Source organism: Gorilla gorilla, chromosome 18 (genome assembly GCF_029281585.2).
Source record: "Gorilla gorilla gorilla isolate KB3781 chromosome 18, NHGRI_mGorGor1-v2.1_pri, whole genome shotgun sequence".
In the NCBI taxonomy this organism is placed as follows: domain Eukaryota; kingdom Metazoa; phylum Chordata; class Mammalia; order Primates; family Hominidae; genus Gorilla; species Gorilla gorilla.
This window is the reverse complement of record NC_073242.2, coordinates 104,317,164-104,338,157: the sequence shown is the minus strand read 5'-3', so window position 1 is coordinate 104,338,157 and position 20,994 is coordinate 104,317,164. Positions and strand designations below refer to the sequence as shown.

Here is a 20,994-nt window from a genome sequence, read left to right as displayed (position 1 = left end):
CACCACTGCACTCCAGCCTGGGTGACAGAGCAAAACTCCGTCTGAAAAAAAAAAAAGAAAAAAGAAATACTAAGTAACTTGTCTGAGGCCACTTAGTTACCAAGACGTGGGAGCTGGGACTTGAACCCAGGCAGTCTGGCTGGATTCATGCCTGCAGCCTCTGCACTCCTGCTACTTACTGTGTGAGAAGCGCCTGTTCTGTGGAAGGTTGTGGGCTGAGATCTTTCCATGACTTCCATTCATTTACCCCCAAGGCTGTTCTTAAAGACGGGCATGACAGTTATACCCATTTTACAGATGGGGCCCTGAGGCTCACAAGGGCACAGCACTCACCCATTTCCACAAAGCTATAGCTCGTTAGCAGAGGGCAGAATTCGGCCGCCTCTCCCCTAGCTCGAAGGCTGTGATTGACACAGAGGTTTTTTTGTTGTTGTTGCTGTTGTTTGTTCCTTTTTCTTTTTTTTTTTTGAGACAGGGTCTTGCTCTGTCATCCCGGCTGGAGTGCAGTGGTGCGATCTCAGCTCACTGCAAACTCTGCCTCCAAGATGCAAATGATTCTCGTGCCTCAGCCTCCCAAGTAGCTGGAATTACAGGTGTGCACTACCATGCCCAGCTGTTTTTTGTAGAGATGGGGTTTCACCATGGTCTCTACTAAACTCTGTCTCTACTAAAAATACAAAAATTACCCAGGCGTGGTGGCACATGCCTGTAGTCCCAGCTACTCAAGAAGCTGAGGCAGGAGAATCACTCGAACCTGGGAGGTGGAGGTTGCAGTGACCCAAAATCATGCACTCTAGCCTGGGGTCTCGCTTTTGCCCAGGTTAGAGTGCAGTGGCACAATCATAGTGGCTCACTGCAGCCTCAAACTCCTGGGCTGAAGGGAATCCTCCCACCTCAGCCTCCCAAGTAGCTAGGACTATAGGCATGTGCCATCATGGCGAGTTAATTTTTTGTGTGTTTTTATTTTCTCGAGACAGAGTCTTGCTCTGTTGCTCAGGCTGGACTGCAATGGCGTGATCTTGGCTCACCGCAACCTCCACCTCCTGGGTTCAAGCGATTCTCCTGCCTCAGCCTCCCGAGTTGCTGGGATTACAGGTGCGTGCCAGCATGCCTGGCTAATTTTGTATTTTTAGTAGACACAGGGTTTCGCCATGTTGGTCAGGCTGCTCTCGAGCTCCTGACCTCGTGATCCACCTGCCTCGGCCTCTCAAAGTGTTGGGATTACAGGCAGGAGCCACTGAGCCTGGCCTGGGGAGCTAATTTTTAAATTTGTTATAGAGACAAGAGAGACAAGAGTCTCTCTTATGTTGCCCAGGCTGGTCTCGACCCCCTGGCCTCAAGTGATCCTCCCACCTCAGCCTCCCAAAGTGCTGGGATTACAGATGGGTGTCACCGCAGCTGGCCTCTGAGGAGGGTTTCATTATAAACCTGCCCTGAATGGAGGAAATCCAATTTTATGAGAGGGTGTAGCCTGGTGAGGCCTGGATGACCTCCGCAGGCAGGGGCTTGTGCCTGGGCTGAGGCCTAAGGGACAATGGGCAGACATGAAGTTGCCCCAGGCAGAGGGTACAATGTGGGCAAAGTCAGGAAGTGGCAGGGCTTGGATCACTCCAGGAAGAGAGAGGAGTCACGTGTCACAGGAGCTCGAGACCCAGAGAGTGAGGCAGGCAGGCAGGCAGGGACCAAGCTCGGGCACAGCCAGGAAAGCAGGACAGGGCATGGTGGGGCCAATGGAATCATTACCCAAGACGGGCATTTTCAGGGAAACAGCTTAGATAAGGCCAGGCGTACAGTAGCTCCCACCTGTAATCCCAGCATTTGGGGAGGCTGAGGTAGGAGGACTGCTTGAGCCTGGGAGTTCGAGACCAGCCTAGGCAACATAGTGAGACCCCCATATCCACAAAAAATTTAAAAAAGGAGTTTGTGTTCCTGTAGTAGCATACTTGGGAGGTTGAGGTGGCAGTATCACTTGAGCCCGGGAGTTCAAGGCTAAAGTGAGCTGATTGAGCCATTGCACTCCAGCCTGAGCAACAGAGAGATACGCTGTCTCAAAGGAAATACAAATTAAAAAACCAGCCGGGCATGCTGGCGTGTGCCTGTAGTCTCAGCTACTTGGGACACTGAAGTGGGAGGATCGCTTGAGCCCAGGAGTTCAAGGCTGCCGTGAGCTATGATTGTGCCTCTGCACTCCAGCCTGGGCGACAGAGAAAGACCCTGTCTCTTAAAAAAAAAAAAAAAAAAAAATCTTAGATAAGAGGATGCTGTGCCTCCCTGGGGGTCTTCAGTCACCCATGGTCCTGGCAGCAGAGGAGGGCCAGGAGAGAGCTTCACCCACCTGCTGTCCTGCCCATGTGACATCCGCAGGTGCTGCCATGGCCACGACTGTTGTTACACTCGAGCTGAGGAGGCCGGCTGCAGCCCCAAGACAGAGCGCTACTCCTGGCAGTGCGTCAATCAGTGTCCTGTGCGGTGAGTCCCCAGCACCACCATGCCACCCACCCCGAGTATCCCCTGGGCATCCTGGCATAGCCAGATGACTTCCGTGCCCCTGTTGCAATAACCACTGCTTCCAACTCTCTATAGACCACCCCTTGGGTATATCTAATGTAAGTGATATTTATTTTATTTATTTATTTTTTGAGTCAGAGTCTCGCTCTGTCACCCAGGCTAGAGTGTGCTGATGTGATCTTGGCTCACTACAACCTCTGCCTCCTGGGTTCAAGCGATTCTCATGCCTCAGCCTCCCAAGTGGCTGGGACTACAGGCATGCACCATCACGCCCAGCTCATTTTTGTATTTTTTTCAGTAGAGGTGGGGTTTCACCAAGTTGGCCGGGCTGGTCTCAAACTACCCACCTCAAGTGCTCTGCCCGCCTCGGCCTCCCAAAGTGCTGGGATTACAGGCATGAGCCGTGGTGTCTGGCCCTAATGTGAGTGATCTTTAACACTGAGCACTTGAAAAAGAAAACCCTGAAGAAACCTAATTCTTTGATGTCTGGATGACAAGGAAGAAGATAGAAATGGCATCAGATAATAAACAGTGTAAATGTTTATCAGAAAGAGGCTGGTGGTCGGGACAAGTAGGAGGATCGCTTGAGTCCAGGAGTGCATCTCTACAAAAAAGTTAAAGGATTTTTTAACATTGGCCAGGCGTGGTGGCACACATCTGTGATCCAAGCTACTTGGGAGGCTGAGGCAGGAGGATTGCTTGAAGCCCAGGAGATTGAGGCTGCAGTGAGCTGTGATCAAGCCACTGCACTCCAGCCTGGGTGACACAGCAAAATCCAGTCTCAAAAAAAAAATAATAATAATATTTTACATAACCAACCACTTCTAAAGATTAAAACCCCCATGATTAAAAACCTCAGGTCCCTCAGGCAATCATACCAGATATCGAAACAAAGCAATAACATAAGGACTGCAGTTTTTATTTTATTTTTATATTATTTATTTATTCTTTGTTAGTTCGTTTTTGGAGTGTAGGTTTTGTTTTTTTATTTTTTTATTTTGTTCTACTCAGTTTTATTCTTATTGCTCAGGCTTGACTGCAATAGCCTGTTCCAAGCTAACTCAAACTCCGCCTCTTGGGTTCGGGTGATGATGGTTGCACGTCAGCGGCCCTCGGCCTCTCGGGTTTCGGCGGTGGTTGTACGTCAGCGGCCCTGGGCCTCTCGGGTTTCGGCGGTGGTTGCACGTCAGCGGCCCTCCGCCTCTCGGGTTTCGGCGGTGGTTGCACGTCAGCGGCCCTCCGCCTCTCGGGTTTCGGCGGTGGTTGCACGTCAGTGGCCCTCCGCCTCTCGGGTTTCGGTGTTGGTTGCACGTCAGCGGCCCTCGGCCTCTGGGGTTTCGGTGATGGTTGCACGTCAGCGGCCCTCCGCCTCTCGGTGATGGTTGCACGTCAGCGGCCCTCGGCCTCTCGGGTTTCGGCGGTGGTTGCACGTCAGCGACCCTCCGCCTCTTGGGTTCGGGTGATGATGGTTCCACGTCAGCGACCCTCGGCCTCCTGAGTTTGCATGGTGGTTCCATGTCAGGGGCCCTTGGCCTCTCGGGTTTCGGTGGTGGTTCCATGTCAGCGACCCTCCGCCTCTTGGGTTCGGGTGATGATGGTTCCACGTCAGCGGCCCTCGGCCTCTCGGGTTTCAGTGGTGGTTGCACGTCAGCGGCCCTCGGCCTCTTGGGTTTCGGTGGTGGTTGCACGTCAGCGGCCCTCGGCCTCTCGGGTTTCGGTGGTGGTTGCACGTCAGCGGCCCTCCGCCTCTCGGGTTTCGGCAATGGTTGCACGTCAGCGGCCCTCGGCCTCTCGGGTTTCGGTGGTGGTTCCACGTCAGCGACCCTCTGCCTCTCGGGATTCGGGTGATGATGGTTCCATGTCAGTGGCCCTCGGCCTCTCGGGTTTCGGCGGTGGTTGCACGTCAGCGGCCCTCCGCCTCTCGGGTTTCGGTGGTGGTTCCACGTCAGCGGCCATCTTCCTCTTGGGTTCGGGTGATGATGGTTCCATGTCAGTGGCCCACGGCCTCTCGTGTTTCGGTGGTGGTTCCACGTCAGCGACCCTCCGCCTCTTGGGTTCGGGTGATTATGGTTGCACGTCAGGGGCCCTTGGCCTCTCGGGTTTCGGTGGTGGTTGCACGTCAGCGCCCCTCCGCCTCTCGGGTTTCGGTGATGGTTGCACGTCAGCGGCCCTCGGCCTCTCGGGTTTCGGTGTTGGTTGCACGTCAGCAGCCCTTCGCCTCTTGGGTTTCGGTGATGGTTGCACGTCAGTGGCCCTAGGCCTCTCGGGTGTTGGCTGCACGTCAGCGGCCCTCCGCCTCTCGGGTTTCGGCGGTGGTTGCACATCAGCGGCCCTCGGCCTCTTGGGTTTCGGTGGTGGTTCCACGTCAGCGGCCCTCTGCCTCTTGGGTTCGGGTGATGACGGTTCCACGTCAACGGCCCTCCGCCTCTCGGGTTTTGGCGGTGGTTGCACGTCAGCGGCGCTCCGCCTCTCGGGTTTCGGTGTTGGTTGCACGTCAGCAGCCCTCGGCCTCTCGGTGATGGTTGCACGTCAGCGGCTCTCGGCCTCTCGGGTTTCGGCGGTGGTTGCACGTCAGCGACCCTCCGCCTCTTGGGTTCGGGTGATGATGGTTCCACGTCAGCGGCCCTCGGCCTCCTGGGTTTGCATGGTGGTTCCATGTCAGGGGCCCTTGGCCTCTCGGGTTTCGGTGTTGGTTGCACGTCAGCGGCCCTCCGCCTCTCGGGTTTCGGCGGGTGCACGTCAGCGGCCCTCGGCCCCTTGGGTTTCGGTGGTGGTTCCACGTCAGCGACCCTCCGCCTCTTGGGTTCGGGTGATGATGGTTCCATGTCAGCGGCCCTCGGCCCCTCGGGTTTCGGCGATGGTTGCACGTCAGCGGCCCTCGGCCTCTCGGGTTTCGGAGTTGGTTGCACGTCAGCGGCCCTCCGCCTCTCGGGGTTCGGGTGATGATGGTTCCACGTCAGCGGCCCTCGGACTCTCGGGTTTTGGTGATGGTTGCACGTCAGCGGCCCTCGGCCTCTCGGGTTTCGGTGGTGGTTCCACGTCAGCGACCCTCCGCCTCTTGGGTTCGGGTGATGATGGTTGCATGTCAGGGGCCCTCGGCCTCTCGGGTTTCGGCGATGGTTGCACGTCAGCGGCCCTCTGCCTCTCGGGTTTCGGTGGTGGTTCCACGTCAGCGACCCTCCGCCTCTTGGGTTCGGGTGATGATGGTTCCATGTCAGCGGCCCTCGGCCTCTCGGGTTCCGGTGTTGGTTGCACGTCAGCGGCCCTCCACCTCTCGGGTTTTGACGGTGGTTGCACGTCAGCGACCCTCCGCCTCTCGGGTTTCGGTGGTGGTTCCATGTCAGCGGCCCTCTGCCTCTTGGGTTTGGGTGATGACGGTTCCATGTCAGTGGCCCTCGGCCTCTCGGGTTTCGGTGGTGCTTCCACGTCAGCGACCCTCCGCCTCTTGGGTTCGGGTGATGATGGTTGCAAGTCAGGGGCCCTCGGCCTCTCGGGTTTCGGCGATGGTTGCACGTCAGCGGCCCTCCGCCTCTCGGGTTTCGGCGATGATTGCATGTCAGCGACCCTCCGCCTCTCGGGTTTCGGTGGTGGTTCCAAGTCAGCGGCCCTCTGCCTCTTGGGTTCGGGTGATGATGGTTCCATGTCAGCGGCCCTTGGCCTCTCAGGTTTCGGTGTTGGTTGCACGTCAGCGGCCCTCCACCTCTCGGGTTTCGGCGATGGTTGCACGTCAGCAGCCCTTCACCTCTCGGGTTTCGGTGTTGGTTGCACGTCAGCGGCCCTCCGCCTCTCGGTGACGGTTGCACGTCAGCGGCCCTCGGCCTCTCGGGTTTCGGTGATGGTTGCACGTCAGCGGCCCTCGGCCTCTCGGGTTTCGGTGGTGGTTCGTCAGCGACCCTCCGCCTCTTGGGTTCGGGTGATGATGGTTCCACGTCAGCGGCCCTCCGCCTCTCGGGTTTCGGTGTTGGTTGCACGTCAGCGGCCCTCGGCCTCTCGGGTTTCGGTGGTGGTTCCACGTCAGTGACCCTCCGCCTCTTGGGTTCGGGTGATGATGGTTCCACGTCAGCGGCCCTCGGCCTCTCGGGTTCGGGTGATGATGGTTCCATGTCAGCGGCCCTCGGCCTCTCAGGTTTCGGTGATGGTTGCACGTCAGCGGCCCTCGGCCTCTCGGGTTTCGGTGATGGTTGCACGTCAGCGGCCCTCGGCCTCTCGGGTTTCGGTGATGGTTGCATGTCAGCGGCCCTTGGCCTTGCGGGTTTCGGTGATGGTTGCACGTCAGCGGCCCTCGGCCTCTCGGGTTCGGGTGATGATGGTTCCATGTCAGCGGCCCTCGGCCTCTCGGGTTTCCGTGATGGTTGCACGTCAGCGGCCCTCCGCCTCTCGGGTTTCGGTGGTGGTTGCACGTCAGCGGCCCTCGGCCTCTCGGGTTTCGGTGTTGGTTGCACGTCAGCGGCCCTCTGCCTCTTGGGGTTCGGGTGATGATGGTTCCACGTCAGCAGCCCTCGGACTCTCGGGTTTCGGTGATGGTTGCACGTCAGCGGCCCTCGGACTCTCGGGTTTCGGTGGTGGTTCCACGTCAGCGACCCTCCGCCTCTTGGGTTCGGGTGATGATGGTTGCACGTCAGGGGCGCTCGGCCTCTCGGGTTTCGGCGATGGTTGCACGTCAGCGGCCCCCTGCCTCTCGGGTTTCGGTGTTGGTTGGACGTCAGCGGCCCTCCGCCTCTTGGGTTTCGGTGATGGTTGCATGTCAGTGGCCCTAGGCCTCTCGGGTTTCGGTGGTGGTTCCACGTCAGCGGCCCTCTGCCTCTTGGGTTCGGGTGATGACAGTTCCATGTCAGTGGCCCTCGGCCTCTCGGGTTTCGGTGGTGCTTCCACGTCAGCGACCCTCCGCCTCTTGGGTTCGGGTGATGATGGTTGCAAGTCAGGGGCCCTTGGCCTCTCGGGTTACTGCGATGGTTGCACATCAGCGGCCCTCCGCCTCTCGGGTTTCGGCGATGGTTGCATGTCAGTGACCCTCCGCCTCTCGGGTTTCGGTGTTGGTTGCACGTCAGCGGCCCTCCGCCTCTTGGGTTTCGGTGATGGTTGCATGTCAGTGGCCCTAGGCCTCTCGGGTTTCGGTGGTGGTTCCACGTCAGCGGCCCTCTGCCTCTTGGGTTCGGGTGATGACAGTTCCATGTCAGTGGCCCTCGGCCCCTCGGGTTTCGGTGGTGCTTCCACGTCAGCGACCCTCCGCCTCTTGGGTTCGGGTGATGATGGTTGCAAGTCAGGGGCCCTTGGCCTCTCGGGTTACTGCGATGGTTGCATGTCAGCGGCCCTCCGCCTCTCGGGTTTCGGCGATGGTTGCATGTCAGTGACCCTCCGCCTCTCGGGTTTCGGTGTTGGTTGCACGTCAGCGGCCCTCCGCCTCTCGGTGATGGTTGCACGTCAGCGGCCCTCGGCCTCTCGGGTTTCGGTGGTGGTTCCACGTCAGCGACCCTCGGCCTCTCGGGTTCGGGTGATGATGGTTCCACGTCAGCGGCCCTCCGCCTCTCGGGTTTCGGTGGTGGTTGCACGTCAGCCGCCCTTGGCCTCTCGGGTTTCGGTGGTGGTTGCATGTCAGCGGCCCTCTGCCTCTCGGGTTTCAGTGATGGTTGCACGTCAGCGGCCCTCTGCCTCTCAGGTTTTGGTGGTGGTTTCGGTGGTGGTTCCACGTCACCGACCCTCGGCCTCTCGGGTTCGGGTGATGATGGTTCCACGTCAGTGGCCCTCGGCCTCTCGGGTTTCGGCGATGGTTGCACGTCAACAACCCTTGGCCTCTCGGGTTTCGGCGATGGCTGCACGTCAGCGGCCCTCGGCCTCTCGGGTTTCGGTGTTGGTTGCACGTCAGCGGCCCTCGGCCTCTCGGGTTTCAGTGATGGTTGCACGTCAGCGGTCCTCCGCCTCTCGGGTTTCGGTGATGGTTGCACGTCAGCGACCCTTGGCCTCTCGGGTTCGGGTGATGATGGTTCCATGTCAGCGGCCCTCGGCCTCTCAGGTTTCGGTGATGGTTGCACGTCAGCGGCCCTCGGCCTCTCGGGTTTCGGCGATGGTTGCACGTCAGCGGCCCTCGGCCTCTCGGGTTTCAGTGATGGTTGCACGTCAGCGGCCCTCTGCCTCTCGGGTTTCGGTGGTGGTTTCGGTGGTGGTTCCACGTCAGCGACCCTCGGCCTCTCGGGTTCGGGTGATGATGGTTCCACGTCAGTGGCCCTCGGCCTCTCGGGTTTCGGCGATGGTTGCACGTCAACAACCCTTGGCCTCTCGGGTTTCGGCGATGGTTGCACGTCAGCGGCCCTCGGCCTCTCGGGTTTCAGTGATGGTTGCACGTCAGCGGTCCTCCGCCTCTCGGGTTTCGGTGATGGTTGCACGTCAGCGACCCTCGGCCTCTCGGGTTTGGGTGATGATGGTTCCATGTCAGCGGCCCTCGGCCTCTCAGGTTTCGGTGATGGTTGCACGTCAGCGGCCCTCGGCCTCTCGGGTTTCGGTGGTGGTTGCACGTCAGCGGCCCTCGGCCTCTCGGGTTTCGGCGATGGTTGCACATCAGCGGCCCTCGGCCTCTCGGGTTTCGGTGATGGTTGCACGTCAGCTGCCCTCCGCCTCTCGGGTTTCGGTGGTGGTTCCATGTCAGTGGCCCTCCGCCTCTTGGGTTCAGGTGATGATGGTTGCACGTCAGTGGCCCTCGGCCTCTTGGGTTTCGGCGATGGTTGCACGTCAGCGGCCTTCGGCCTCTCGGGTTTCGGTGGTGGTTGCACGTCAGCGGCCCTCTGCCTCTCGGGATTCGGCGATGGTTGCACGTCAGCGGCCCTCGGCCTCTCGGGTTTCGGTGTTGGTTGCACGTCAGCGGCCCTCGGCCTCTCGGGTTTCGGTGATGGTTGCACGTCAGCGGCCCTCTGCCTCTCAGGTTTCGGTGGTGGTTTCGGTGATGGTTCCACGTCACCGACCCTCGGCCTCTCGGGTTCGGGTGATGATGGTTCCATGTCAGCGGCCCTCCGCCTCTCGGGTTTCGGTGATGGTTGCACGTCAGCGGCCCTCTGCCTCTCGGGTTTCGGTGGTGGTTCCACGTCAGCGACCCTCGGCCTCTCGGGTTCGGGTGATGATGGTTCCACGTCAGTGGCCCTCGGCCTCTCGGGTTTCGGCGATGGTTGCACGTCAACAGCCCTTGGCCTCTCGGGTTTCGGCGATGGTTGCACGTCAGCGGCCCTCGGCCTCTCGGGTTTCGGTGTTGGTTGCACGTCAGCGGCCCTCGGCCTCTCGGGTTTCAGTGATGGTTGCAAGTCAGCGGTCCTCCGCCTCTCGGGTTTCGGTGATGGTTGCACGTCAGCGACCCTCGGCCTCTCGGGTTCGGGTGATGATGGTTCCATGTCAGCGGCCCTCGGCCTCTCGGGTTTGGGTGATGGTTGCACGTCAGCGGCCCTCGGCCTCTCGGGTTTCGGCGGTGGTTGCACGTCAGCGGCCCTCGGCCTCTCGGGTTTCAGTGATGGTTGCACGTCAGCGGCCCTCTGCCTCTCGGGTTTCGGTGGTGGTTCCACGTCAGCGACCCTCGGCCTCTCGGGTTCGGGTGATGATGGTTCCATGTCAGCGGCCCTCGGCCTCTCGGGTTTCGGTGATGGTTGCACGTCAGCGGCCCTCGGCCTCTCGGGTTTCGGTGGTGGTTGCATGTCAGCGGCCCTCCGCCTCTCGGGTTTCGGTGGTGGTTGCACGTCAGCGGCCCTCAGCCTCTCGGGTTTCGGTGATGGTTGCACGTCAGCGGCCCTCGGCCTCTCGGGTTTCGGTGATGGTTGCACGTCAGCGGCCCTCTGCCTCTCAGGTTTCGGTGGTGGTTTCGGTGATGGTTCCACGTCACCGACCCTCGGCCTCTCGGGTTCGGGTGATGATGGTTCCATGTCAGCGGCCCTCCGCCTCTCGGGTTTCGGTGATGGTTGCACGTCAGCGGCCCTCTGCCTCTCGGGTTTCGGTGGTGGTTCCACGTCAGCGACCCTCGGCCTCTCGGGTTCGGGTGATGATGGTTCCACGTCAGTGGCCCTCGGCCTCTCGGGTTTCGGCGATGGTTGCACGTCAACAGCCCTCGGCCTCTCGGGTTCAGGTGATGATGGTTCCACGTCAGCGGCCCTCCGCCTCTCGTGTTTCGGTGATGGTTGCACGTCAGCGGCCCTCGGCCTCTCGGGTTTCGGTGATGGTTGCACGTCAGCGGCCCTCGGCCTCTCGGGTTTCGGTGGTGGTTCCACGTCAGTGACCCTCGGCCTCTCGGGTTCGGGTGATGATGGTTCCACGTCAGCGGCCCTCGGCCTCTCGGGTTTCGGCGATGGTTGCACGTCAGCGGCCCTCGGCCTCTCGGGTTTCGGTGATGGTTGCACGTCAGCGGCCCTCCGCCTCTCGGGTTTCGGTGGTGGTTGCACGTCAGCGGCCCTCGGCCTCTCGGGTTCGGGTGATGATGGTTCCACGTCAGCGGCCCTCCGCCTCTCGGGTTTCGGTGGTGGTTGCACGTCAGCGGCCCTCGGCCTCTCGGGTTTTGGTGATGGTTGCACGTCAGCGGCCCTCTGCCTCTCGGGTTTCGGTGGTGGTTCCACGTCACCGACCCTCGGCCTCTCGGGTTCGGGTGATGATGGTTCCATGTCAGCAGCCCTCGGCCTCTCGGGTTTCGGTGATGGTTCCATGTCAGCGGCCCTCTGCCTCTCGGGTTTCGGTGATGGTTGCACATCAGCGGCCCTCGGCCTCTCGGGTTCAGGTGATGATGGTTCCACGTCAGCGGCCCTCGGCCTCTCGGGTTTCGGTGATGGTTGCATGTCAGCGGCCCTCGGCCTCTCGGGTTTCAGTGATGGTTGCACGTCAGCGGCCCTCGGCCTCTCGGGTTTCGGTGGTGGTTCCACGTCAGCGACCCTCGGCCTCTCGGGTTCGGGTGATGATGGTTCCACGTCAGCGGCCCTCCGCCTCTCGAGTTTCGGTGGTGGTTGCACGTCAGCGGCCCTCGGCCTCTCGGGTTTCGGTGTTGGTTGCACATCAGCGGCCCTCCGCCTCTCGGGGTTCGGGTGATGATGGTTCCACGTCAGCGGCCCTCGGACTCTCGGGTTTCGGTGATGGTTGCACGTCAGCGGCCCTCGGACTCTCGGGTTTCGGTGGTGGTTCCACGTCAGCGACCCTCCGCCTCTTGGGTTCGGGTGATGATGGTTGCACGTCAGGGGCGCTCGGCCTCTCGGGTTTCGGCGATGGTTGCACGTCAGCGGCCCCCTGCCTCTCGGGTTTCGGTGGTGGTTCCACATCAGCGACCCTCCGCCTCTTGGGTTTGGGTGATGATGGTTCCATGTCAGCGGCCCTCGGCCTCTCGGGTTTCGGTGTTGGTTGCACGTCAGCGGCCCTCCGCCTCTTGGGTTTCGGTGATGGTTGCATGTCAGTGGCCCTAGGCCTCTCGGGTTTCGGTGGTGGTTCCACGTCAGCGGCCCTCTGCCTCTTGGGTTCGGGTGATGACAGTTCCATGTCAGTGGCCCTCGGCCTCTCGGGTTTCGGTGGTGCCTCCACGTCAGCGACCCTCCGCCTCTTGGGTTCGGGTGATGATGGTTGCAAGTCAGGGGCCCTTGGCCTCTCGGGTTACTGCGATGGTTGCATATCAGCGGCCCTCCGCCTCTCGGGTTTCGGCGATGGTTGCATGTCAGTGACCCTCCGCCTCTCGGGTTTCGGTGTTGGTTGCACGTCAGCGGCCCTCCGCCTCTCGGTGATGGTTGCACGTCAGCGGCCCTCGGCCTCTCGGGTTTCGGTGGTGGTTCCACGTCAGCGACCCTCGGCCTCTCGGGTTCGGGTGATGATGGTTCCACGTCAGCGGCCCTCCGCCTCTCGGGTTTCGGTGGTGGTTGCACGTTAGCGGCCCTCGGCCTCTCGGGTTTCGGTGTTGGTTGCACGTCAGCGGCCCTCGGCCTCTCGGGTTTCGGTGATGGTTGCACGTCAGCGGCCCTCTGCCTCTCGGGTTTCGGTGGTGGTTCCACGTCAGCGACCCTCGGCCTCTCGGGTTCGGGTGATGATGGTTCCATCTCAGCGGCCCTCGGCCTCTCGGGTTTCGGTGATGGTTGCACGTCAGCGGCCCTAGGCCTCTCGGGTGTTGGTTGCACGTCAGCGGTCCTCCGCCTCTCGGGTTTGGGTGTTTTTTCTGCCTCAGCCTCCTGAGTAGCTAAGGGAGGTGTCTTGAGATTATCATCCGCTGAGGGTGGAGCTGACGGTGGAGGTGAGGGTGGAAGAGGAGTGAGCGGACACTCGGAAGGTGTCTTGAGGCTCAGGGAGTTATCAGTTATAGAATGTTGTTGAGTTGGAGGAGGTGGCTGGTGGCCCATCCTGCTTTTTAAAGTTTCAACTGTGAGGTAGGGCCAGTGGGGCAATCCTGAAGAATGACGATGCTCCGCTGCCGCCATTCTGACCTGTAGGGACAAAGGAGGGAATGTTTTCACACATATCCATTTGATGGACAAAATTACCGCCACCAACACAGTCTGCACCTTCTGTTGCTGGTGATAGATTTTTGCACCCTTCCATCCTCCAGGTTTCAAAATAGCAGTATCAGCGTCATAATATCACCCTTCCACTGAGTACTGCCGACAGCTGGGGGGTAAAGAAAAGTCATTGGGACACACTGTTGTCTCCACATGCCACTGTGTCTGTCTGCAAATGTAGGCAGGCTGGGGTCCTGCCCCAGGGAAGACAGAGTCATAACAGAGTAATAAAGAAGCATGTTTGAGACACAAGAGTGTCTATGTCTATCCTCATTCCTCCCTCACAGCCATCACCAGAGCATGTTTCTTGCACCAGGTCAACAGACAGTAAGAGAGGCATGAAAAGCCCATTGTCCACACATGTTGCAGCTTCTTTTTGGAGAATGTTTCCCAGGCCTTTTATGTTCTGTCTCTGATTCTCAGAACTCTGCAAGGTCAGTGTGACCACCCTGCTCCAAATCTAAGAAAACAGAGGTTTCCAGAGGAAGGAGAAATTGTGCCCAGGGTCACACAGCTTGCAAGAGGCAGAGTGGAAGTTGATTCCAGCTCTGCCTGCAGGACCCTCTCATTTCCCCTCTGTTTCCCTTCTTGACAAAGGATCTTCTTCACTCTGGAGGTGCCACCCATGAGAACAAAGAGCTCTGGAGAGATGTGGATTCCTGAAGAGCTGCAGGGGAACTGGGAGAGGGTTTTCTGACAGAACAATCTTCTCTCAAGAAGTCAGTTAGGCATGGCTATAATATTTCTTTTCACTCCCAGGTAATACCAAATTGTAAGTGCACTAGGACATGAAGAATACTTTTGTCCATGGAAAAATGAGGTGGGAATTCTAAACAAAGCAAGTTTTAAAACTGTGTTTCACTTCAAGTGTACAAGTCCCATCACGTGTAATCATAGGACTCGGCAGCTTTTGATGGTACAGAGGCCACACAAGAACCAGCTTAGCTGAGCATCATTTAAGGCCTTCATTTGGAATTGTCCCTGTGGGTAATAAGTTACATTCACTCTTCACTAATTTACAGTCAGGGCCCACTTGCTATTACAAATACGGGACCTCTGACACTTAGAATATTAGATCAGGGGCCCCACTGGGTGGGTATGAAAGTGTTTTTGCACAACATGATTACCAACAGGGATGGGACTGTGATGCTTGTAGGCAGCCTTTCTCTCTGCCATCTCCCTCTGCAGGGCTTGAGCACAGAGCTGTAGGGAGAAAAATGTATCCATGTCCTGACCTGGCAGACTATGTCCAAAAGCAAGGAAAACAAGCAAACTTACCCAGTTGCAAAGAGGCTTTCTTGCAGAAGGGGGGATCTGAAAAAGCCAACACATGAGAAATTGAATGTTGAGAGAGTCTAAGGGCCGTGGCATCATCTGCATCAGCACTGAACTATCCTGCAACTGCGGGGAGGAAGCTCCTTACTTTGCATTTGTGGTAGTCCTCTGCCCGCCGCCGCAACTCTTGCGCACGTTGAAACATCTTCCTATGGATTACAATCACTTTCATCAGATAAAGCACCACTTTCAGGATGATTTTAAATAATCTGCCATGTTTCTGTTATCCTCACAACTGTACCCTTACACAATCTATCTCTACCTAGAAAACGTATTTCAGATGGCTATAAGAGTACAGTCTGAGGCGGTCACGGTGGCTGACGCCTGTAATCCCAGCACTCTGGGAGGGCGAGGCGGATGGATCATGAGGTCAGGAGATTGAGACCATTGTAGCTAATATGGTGAAAACCCTTCTCTACTAAAAATACAAAAAATTAGCCAGGCGTGGTGGCAGGCACCTGTAATCCCAGCTACTCGGGAGGCTGAGGCAGGGGAATCACTTGAACCTGGGAGGCGGAGGTTGCAGTGAGCCAAGATCACGTCATTGCACTACAGCCTGGGTGACACAGCGAGATTCCATCTCAGAAAAACAAAAACAAAAACAAAAAAACTGTACAGTCTGATCCAAACTGTTGCTATATTGATTCCTCCTCTTGCTTACTGCCTGCTGACTTCTGAGATGATAGTTTCCTTCCCCATTCTCAGTGTATCCCTAATTCATCCTTCATTGAGCATCTTTTATCATAAAGCTGTATTCTCTTTGTATTAATATCCTTACCGTGTTTCACAGGGCAGAAACAGCTGGGCTTATAAACAGGCATAGTCCTTTTGAAGGATGCGGCTGATCCTACAACAACACACTTTCCTAAGGATGACAACAACTCACCCCACCCCTAGAATAGCTGGTATGAACCGAGTTTCCACACAGTCTAGCTGGCAATGGGGTCAGGAGACCTTTTGCTGCTTCACATCTTTTGGTCACTGGTAAATATTAAGGTACTTTGTTTTCTGTTTTGTGAACTCTCTCTCTCTCACGATATGTCTTCTGACCATTTGTTTCTATTTCTGCATTTACAGGGTCTAAACATTGTACAGAGGTTAAAAACAACACTCCAATGGGCGTTTCCCAAGACGGTGGGGTTCAGTTTCTGAACTCACTTGTAGGTGTGTATTTCTTTCATATCCAATTTCCCATTTTCCTCTGCCTCTGATACCTACCTCTCCTTTTCTGCATGCTCACATTCCTTCATGCTTAGTTTCCTCAGATTAGAAGGGAGAGAAATGCACACACATGATCCACCAGCCCGTGTGGGATTCCCTCTGCCCTTCTGGCATCTGAAGGCTGTGATTCAAAGATCCCCCCTGCAACCTTTCCACAAATGAACCAACTGATTCTCACAACCGAAGGGAGAATGGACACCTCCCACTGAGGGACAAAAAAAAAGTCACACTCTGGCCTGCTGGCAAGTCACCTGTCATTTCCAGCTCATCTTCATAGTTCCATGGTTAGTCCTATTCTTTAGTAAATATAAAGACTATTAAAAGCTTCTATGAGGTGCACTATGTGTGTTTCTGGGGTCAGTCTTGTGCTTGACACAGCGAAAGCTCATTTTAGTTCACTGTGAAAAACCAGACCTCACCAATTCATCACAACTAACTCCATCGGAAGCAGAGGATTGCTCCTCATCTGACTCCTCCTGTGTGAGACCTGATTCTCAGTCAGAGGCTGATGCCGGAACTGAGACCATCAGCCATAGAGAGGTCCTTCCAGAATATGGTGTCATTAACCCCGCAGTTCACTACTGCACTCTGCCATGATTCAGGACTGGAACTCTTGTCATCGACTTTAAAGATCCTGGTTGAGAGAAAAGGCAATCTGAATGCTGGGCGCATCTATTGAATTACAAATGATTGGAATGGCTCCTAAGTCAGGGTGTTATGTCCTGAAAATAGGTGACAACGGCAAACCATCCACCCTGGTGTTGACTGACTTTAACAAGGTTCAGTTCACAGAGATTGAGGGCAGAAAAAGGAAACGGCCTAAAAAGGGTAAGTTTGCTGTGTTGCCCTCACACCACTTGATTCATGGTCCTGATCCTAAGGATCTCACCTGATACTTGGTTTTATAGGAAGCATGTGTAAAATTCCCAGAACGCTAGGAAACAGGGACGAAAACACTTCAAAGAGAAAGTTAATGAACTTGTTTCTGACCACAGGGCATCCTTCAGCACATGCTGTCTGGAGTGGCCTCCAACAAGGAGTGTGTGGTGAGGTGCTGAGAATGCAATGGGAGCAGGGTCCTGTCCCCACGCTAAAGAAGCTCACAGTTTAATGCAAATGAGAAGCCAGTGAGAACATCACTACTCCTGCTGTGCACTTGGGAACTAGAAACACAAAACCTGACTCTGGAGGGAAGCTAAGGAAGCATTCTACTCTTGAGTTGACATAAGTGCATCTGAAGCTTCTGATCTCCGATGAGAACAATGGGGGACACCAAACAGAATATAAAACCCATGATTGAATACATCAAATTGCTAACATGGCAGTAAACAGACATGAGGTGAAGATGGAGAAGAAGGAAACCCAGGACGAAAGTCAGCCTCGCATTTGGAACCCATTTCCCTGAGTTTCATTGCTGAATTCCAGAAGGAACTACTGAGATGCAAAGAAGCACAGCAGCTTTTGCACACATGCGTGGGATTAGAAGGAAAACAAGTGGATTGAGGGTCTGCCAATGAAAGTGACCCATACTGAAGTCCACTGGCTCTGGTTGAGACCCAGAAGAGTCATGCATCAGAATAGAGGTGGACAGGAAATACCCTGGCCTTTGTAGGGACTGAGCCTGCACCGACGACCTCAATTGCAGCCTGTATGGAGGACCCCTGACCATCCCCCAGAAGTAGACTCCCATCTCTTCTGCAGCAAGATAACATGCTACTAGGCCTCAATTCATTGCTAAATATTTTTTAACAAGTATCTCACATTTAACAAAAAAAGATCAGTCATATGGCAGCAAAATACAATGTAATATGACCAAAACATGAAAGACTGTGAAAATGAATCTGGAGGTGACCCAAGCATTGAATTCAACAATCCAGGCTGGGTGTGGTGGCTCACACTGGGAGGCTGAGGTAGGCAGATCACCTGAGGTCAGGAGTTCAAGACTAGCCTGGCCAACATGGTGAACCTCTATCTCTACTAAAATTACAAATATTGGGCTGGGCACGGTGGCTCATGCCTGTAATCCCAGCACATTGGGAGGCCGAGGTGTGCGGATCATGATGTCAGGAGTTCTAGACCAGCTTGGCCAATATGGTGAAACCCCGCCTCTACTAAAAATACAAAAATTATCCGGGCATGGTGGCATATGCCTGTAGTCCCAGCTGCTCAAGAGGCTGAGGGATAAGAATCGCTTGAACCTGGGAGGTGGAGGTTGCAGCGAGCCAAGATCATGCCACTGCACTCTAGCCTGGGTGACAGTGTGAGACTCTGTCTCAAAAAAAAAAATTGGCCAAATGTGGTGGCACACACCTGTAATCCAAGCTACTCGGGAAGCTGAGGCAGAATTGCTTCAAACTGGGAGGCAGAGGTTGCAGTGAGCCAAGATTGCACCATAGCACTCCAGCCTGGGCGACAGAGCGAGACTCTATCTCAAAATTAAAAAAAAAAAAAAGGCTGGCTGTGGTGGCTCACGCCTCTAATCCCAGCACTTTGGGAGGCTGAGGCAGGTGGATTACCTGAGGTCAGAAGTTCGAGACCAGCCTGGACAACATGGTGAAACCCCATCTCTAGTAAAAATACAAAAATAAGCTGGGTGTGGTGGTGGGCACCTGTAATCCCAGCTACTCGGGAGGCTGAGGCAGGAGAATCGCTTGAACCCAAAAGGCAGTGAGCTGAGATTGTGCCATTGCACTACAGCCTGGGCAACAACAGCAAAGCTCCATCTCAGGGGAAAAAAAAAAAAAAAAAAAAAAAAAAAAAAAGAGAGAGAAAGGAAAACCAATGCCAGTACTAGCAACTCCTCTTCCCCCGAAAAAATGACAAACAAGAATGTAGGAAGGGAAAGGAATTATACAGCTTAAACTAATGAAGCAGAAAGGACAAACTCAATTTTGAACCCACTGAATTTGCCACAAATATTGTAGAAAATATTCTCAAGGACTTTACAGTTGTCTACTTTGATTGGCACATGGTTCATACAACAGTATTTGTGTCAAGGCACATCTTACTGTTTTTTGGCGGTCTTCCTCTTTCCATTGATTTTGTAATGATGGTTGACTTTCTTTATGACCTTCGTCTTACGGATTTTAGCTTGAACTTTTGTTTCCACCTGTTTCCGTAAAGGACAGATGTCTTCCAGGCCAATTTTAATTCCTGGAAAGGAAGAAACTCTTTTCTTTGTGTGCATACAAATGGACCTCAGCCCTTGGTGAGAGTGAGGAGAGGAGAAGGTGAGAAACCTGAGGGCAAGAAGCTGTTCTTTCCCTTTCCAGGGCAAACTCATTTCCACACTATGGGGACTCCAACAGAGCCATACCTTCCTGTCTACGGCGGTTGGACCTCCAGGCTCTCTGCTGTACATCCGTGGATCCATCATGTCCATTTTCAGACTGGAAGATAGTCTTCAGGAAAGACAACTAGGAAATAATAATATAAGAATGACGGCTGGGCACGGTGGCTCATGCGTATAATCCCAGTACTTTGGGAGGCCGAGGCAGGTGGATCACGGGGTCAGGAGTTCAAGACCAGCCTGGCCAAGATGGTGACACCCCGTCTCTACTAAAAATACAAAAATTAGCCGGGCATGGCAGGGGCGCCTGTAATCCGAGCTACTCGGGAGGCTGAGGCAGAGAACCGTTTGAAGCTGGGAGGCGGAGGTTGCAGTGAGCCAAGATCACACCACTGCACTCCAGCCTGAGCGACAGAATGAGACTCTGTCACACACACACACACACACACACACACACACACACACACACACACACACACACACACAGAATGACATGAGGCTGGCACGGTGGCTCACTCCTGTAATCCCAGCACTCTGGGAGGCCGAGGCAGGCGGATCACCTGAGGTCGGGAGTTTGAGACCAGCCTCACCAACATGGAGAAACGCTGTCTCTGCTAAAAATACAAAATTAGCCAGGCATGGTGGTGCATGCCTGTGATCCCAGCTAGTCGGGAGGCTGAGGCAGGAGAATCACTTGAACCCAGCAGGAAAAGGTTGTGGTGAGCTGAGATTGTGCCATTGCACTCCAACCTGGGCAACAAAATTGAAACTCTGTCTCAAAAAAAAAAAAAAAAAAAAAAAAAAATAGGCCAGGTGCGGTAGCTCACGCCTGTAATCCCAGCACTTTGGGAGGCTGAGGTGGGTGAATCACAAAGTCAAGAGATGGAGACCATCCTGGGCAACATGGTGAAACCCCGTCTCTACTAAAAATACAAAAATTAGCTGAGCATGGTGATGCACGCCTGTAGTCCCAGCTACTCGGGAGGCTGAGGCAGGAGAACTGCTTCAACTCAGGAGGCAGAGGTTGCAGTGAGCCAAGATCCCACCACTGCACTCCAGCCTGGTGACAGAGTGAGACTCCGTCTCAAAAAAAAAAAAAAAAAAATGACATGAATATACTTCACACAACGGAACTGCACACTTCAACACGGTTAGATGGTAATTATCATAAGTATTTTACCACAGGTTAACATGTTTCAGAACTTGAAAAGGAAGTAATTACCTTCAGCTCTCTGAGTTCTAGAATTTGTAACATTTCACCCCCTGCTCCTTCCTGATCTGCACTGGAGCATCTTCCTTCTGTCCCTGCTCTACTCAGAGTTCACTTTCCCTTCCCTCACATCAGCTTCATTGAGGCTGGTTTGAACTTAACGCAAAACATCCTCACTAATGACTGAATTCCCACCAAAATTTCCATATTATCACAGTATGCTTTTAATCTTTGAAGATATTAAATATTTGTTCTCATCATAGCTAAAATGCAATGCAAATCCCATCTCAGATGTGGGTCAGATACCTATGAATCTCCTGAGGTAGTCATTGAAATGACTTTTTTCTTGAGACGGAGTGTCACTCTCAACCATGCTGAAGTGCAGTGGTGCTACCTTGGCTCACGGCACACTCCACCTCCCAGATTCAAGCGATTCTTGTGCCTCGGCCTCCCAAGTAGCTGGGATTACAGGTGCCTGCTACCATGCCTGCCTAATTTTTGTCTTTTTAGTAGAGATGGGGTTTCACCATGTTGGCCCATCTGGTCTTGAACTCCTGACCTCAAGTGATCCATCTGCCTCAGCCTCCCAAAGTGCTGGGATTACAGGCATGAGCCACCACACCTGGCCTGAAATAATATCTTTCAAATTCTTTGTAGAATTTGTTGTTTCCTGATTTCTGCACATAGGATAAAAAAAAAAATCATGTACTAGGATTTCGAGAGAAGCAATGGGTAATCTAAAAAGATGAAAACAGCAACCACGTCAATCCCACAGCTACTGCTAGATTTCACAGGAAAGGTAGCTGGCCCAGTTTGGAGCTAGGAGAAATGTCAAACACATGAAGAAATGAGAAGCAAAGAAATGCCATCACGCATGAATGCTTCATGGCACCCATGATGTCCCTGCCTAGGAGGTAATGGTATAGATGACTAGATGACAACGACAA

General features: G+C 54.9%; 1 protein-coding gene and 1 long non-coding RNA gene across 13 annotated transcripts in view; one reads left to right on the top strand and one right to left on the bottom strand.

Annotated features, from left to right (window-relative positions):
- The first annotated feature begins 455 nt into the window (after window positions 1-455).
- LOC129527728 (uncharacterized) lies at window positions 456-15,491 on the top strand. Of its 2 annotated transcripts, XR_010131391.1 has the most exons (5): window positions 456-593; window positions 978-1,095; window positions 2,365-2,469; window positions 15,118-15,311; window positions 15,405-15,491. It is a non-coding gene; the product is annotated as an uncharacterized lncRNA (long non-coding RNA). The 2 variants fall into 2 exon arrangements; XR_008672780.2 differs by having other exon boundaries at window positions 459-1,095.
- The window catches only part of LOC129527720 (serine/arginine repetitive matrix protein 2-like), a 38,521-nt gene continuing 20,938 nt past the window's right edge, over window positions 3,412-20,994 (bottom strand). For 6 of the 11 annotated variants that reach the window (XM_055366480.2, XM_055366481.2, XM_055366482.2 and 3 more), the window contains exons 4-8: window positions 18,865-18,964; window positions 18,557-18,752; window positions 14,416-14,476; window positions 14,271-14,306; window positions 3,412-12,920 (exon numbers count right to left, since the gene is read on the bottom strand). In XM_055366480.2, the coding sequence (XP_055222455.2) occupies window positions 3,570-12,920; window positions 14,271-14,306; window positions 14,416-14,476; window positions 18,557-18,752; window positions 18,865-18,964 (9,744 nt within the window). In that variant the 3' untranslated portion in view covers window positions 3,412-3,569. Of the gene's footprint in view, window positions 12,921-14,270; window positions 14,307-14,415; window positions 14,477-15,485; window positions 15,562-18,556; window positions 18,753-18,864; window positions 18,965-20,994 lie in introns of those variants that run through there. The other 5 variants (XM_055366486.2, XM_055366489.2, XM_055366488.2 and 2 more) reach the window with 3 other exon arrangements.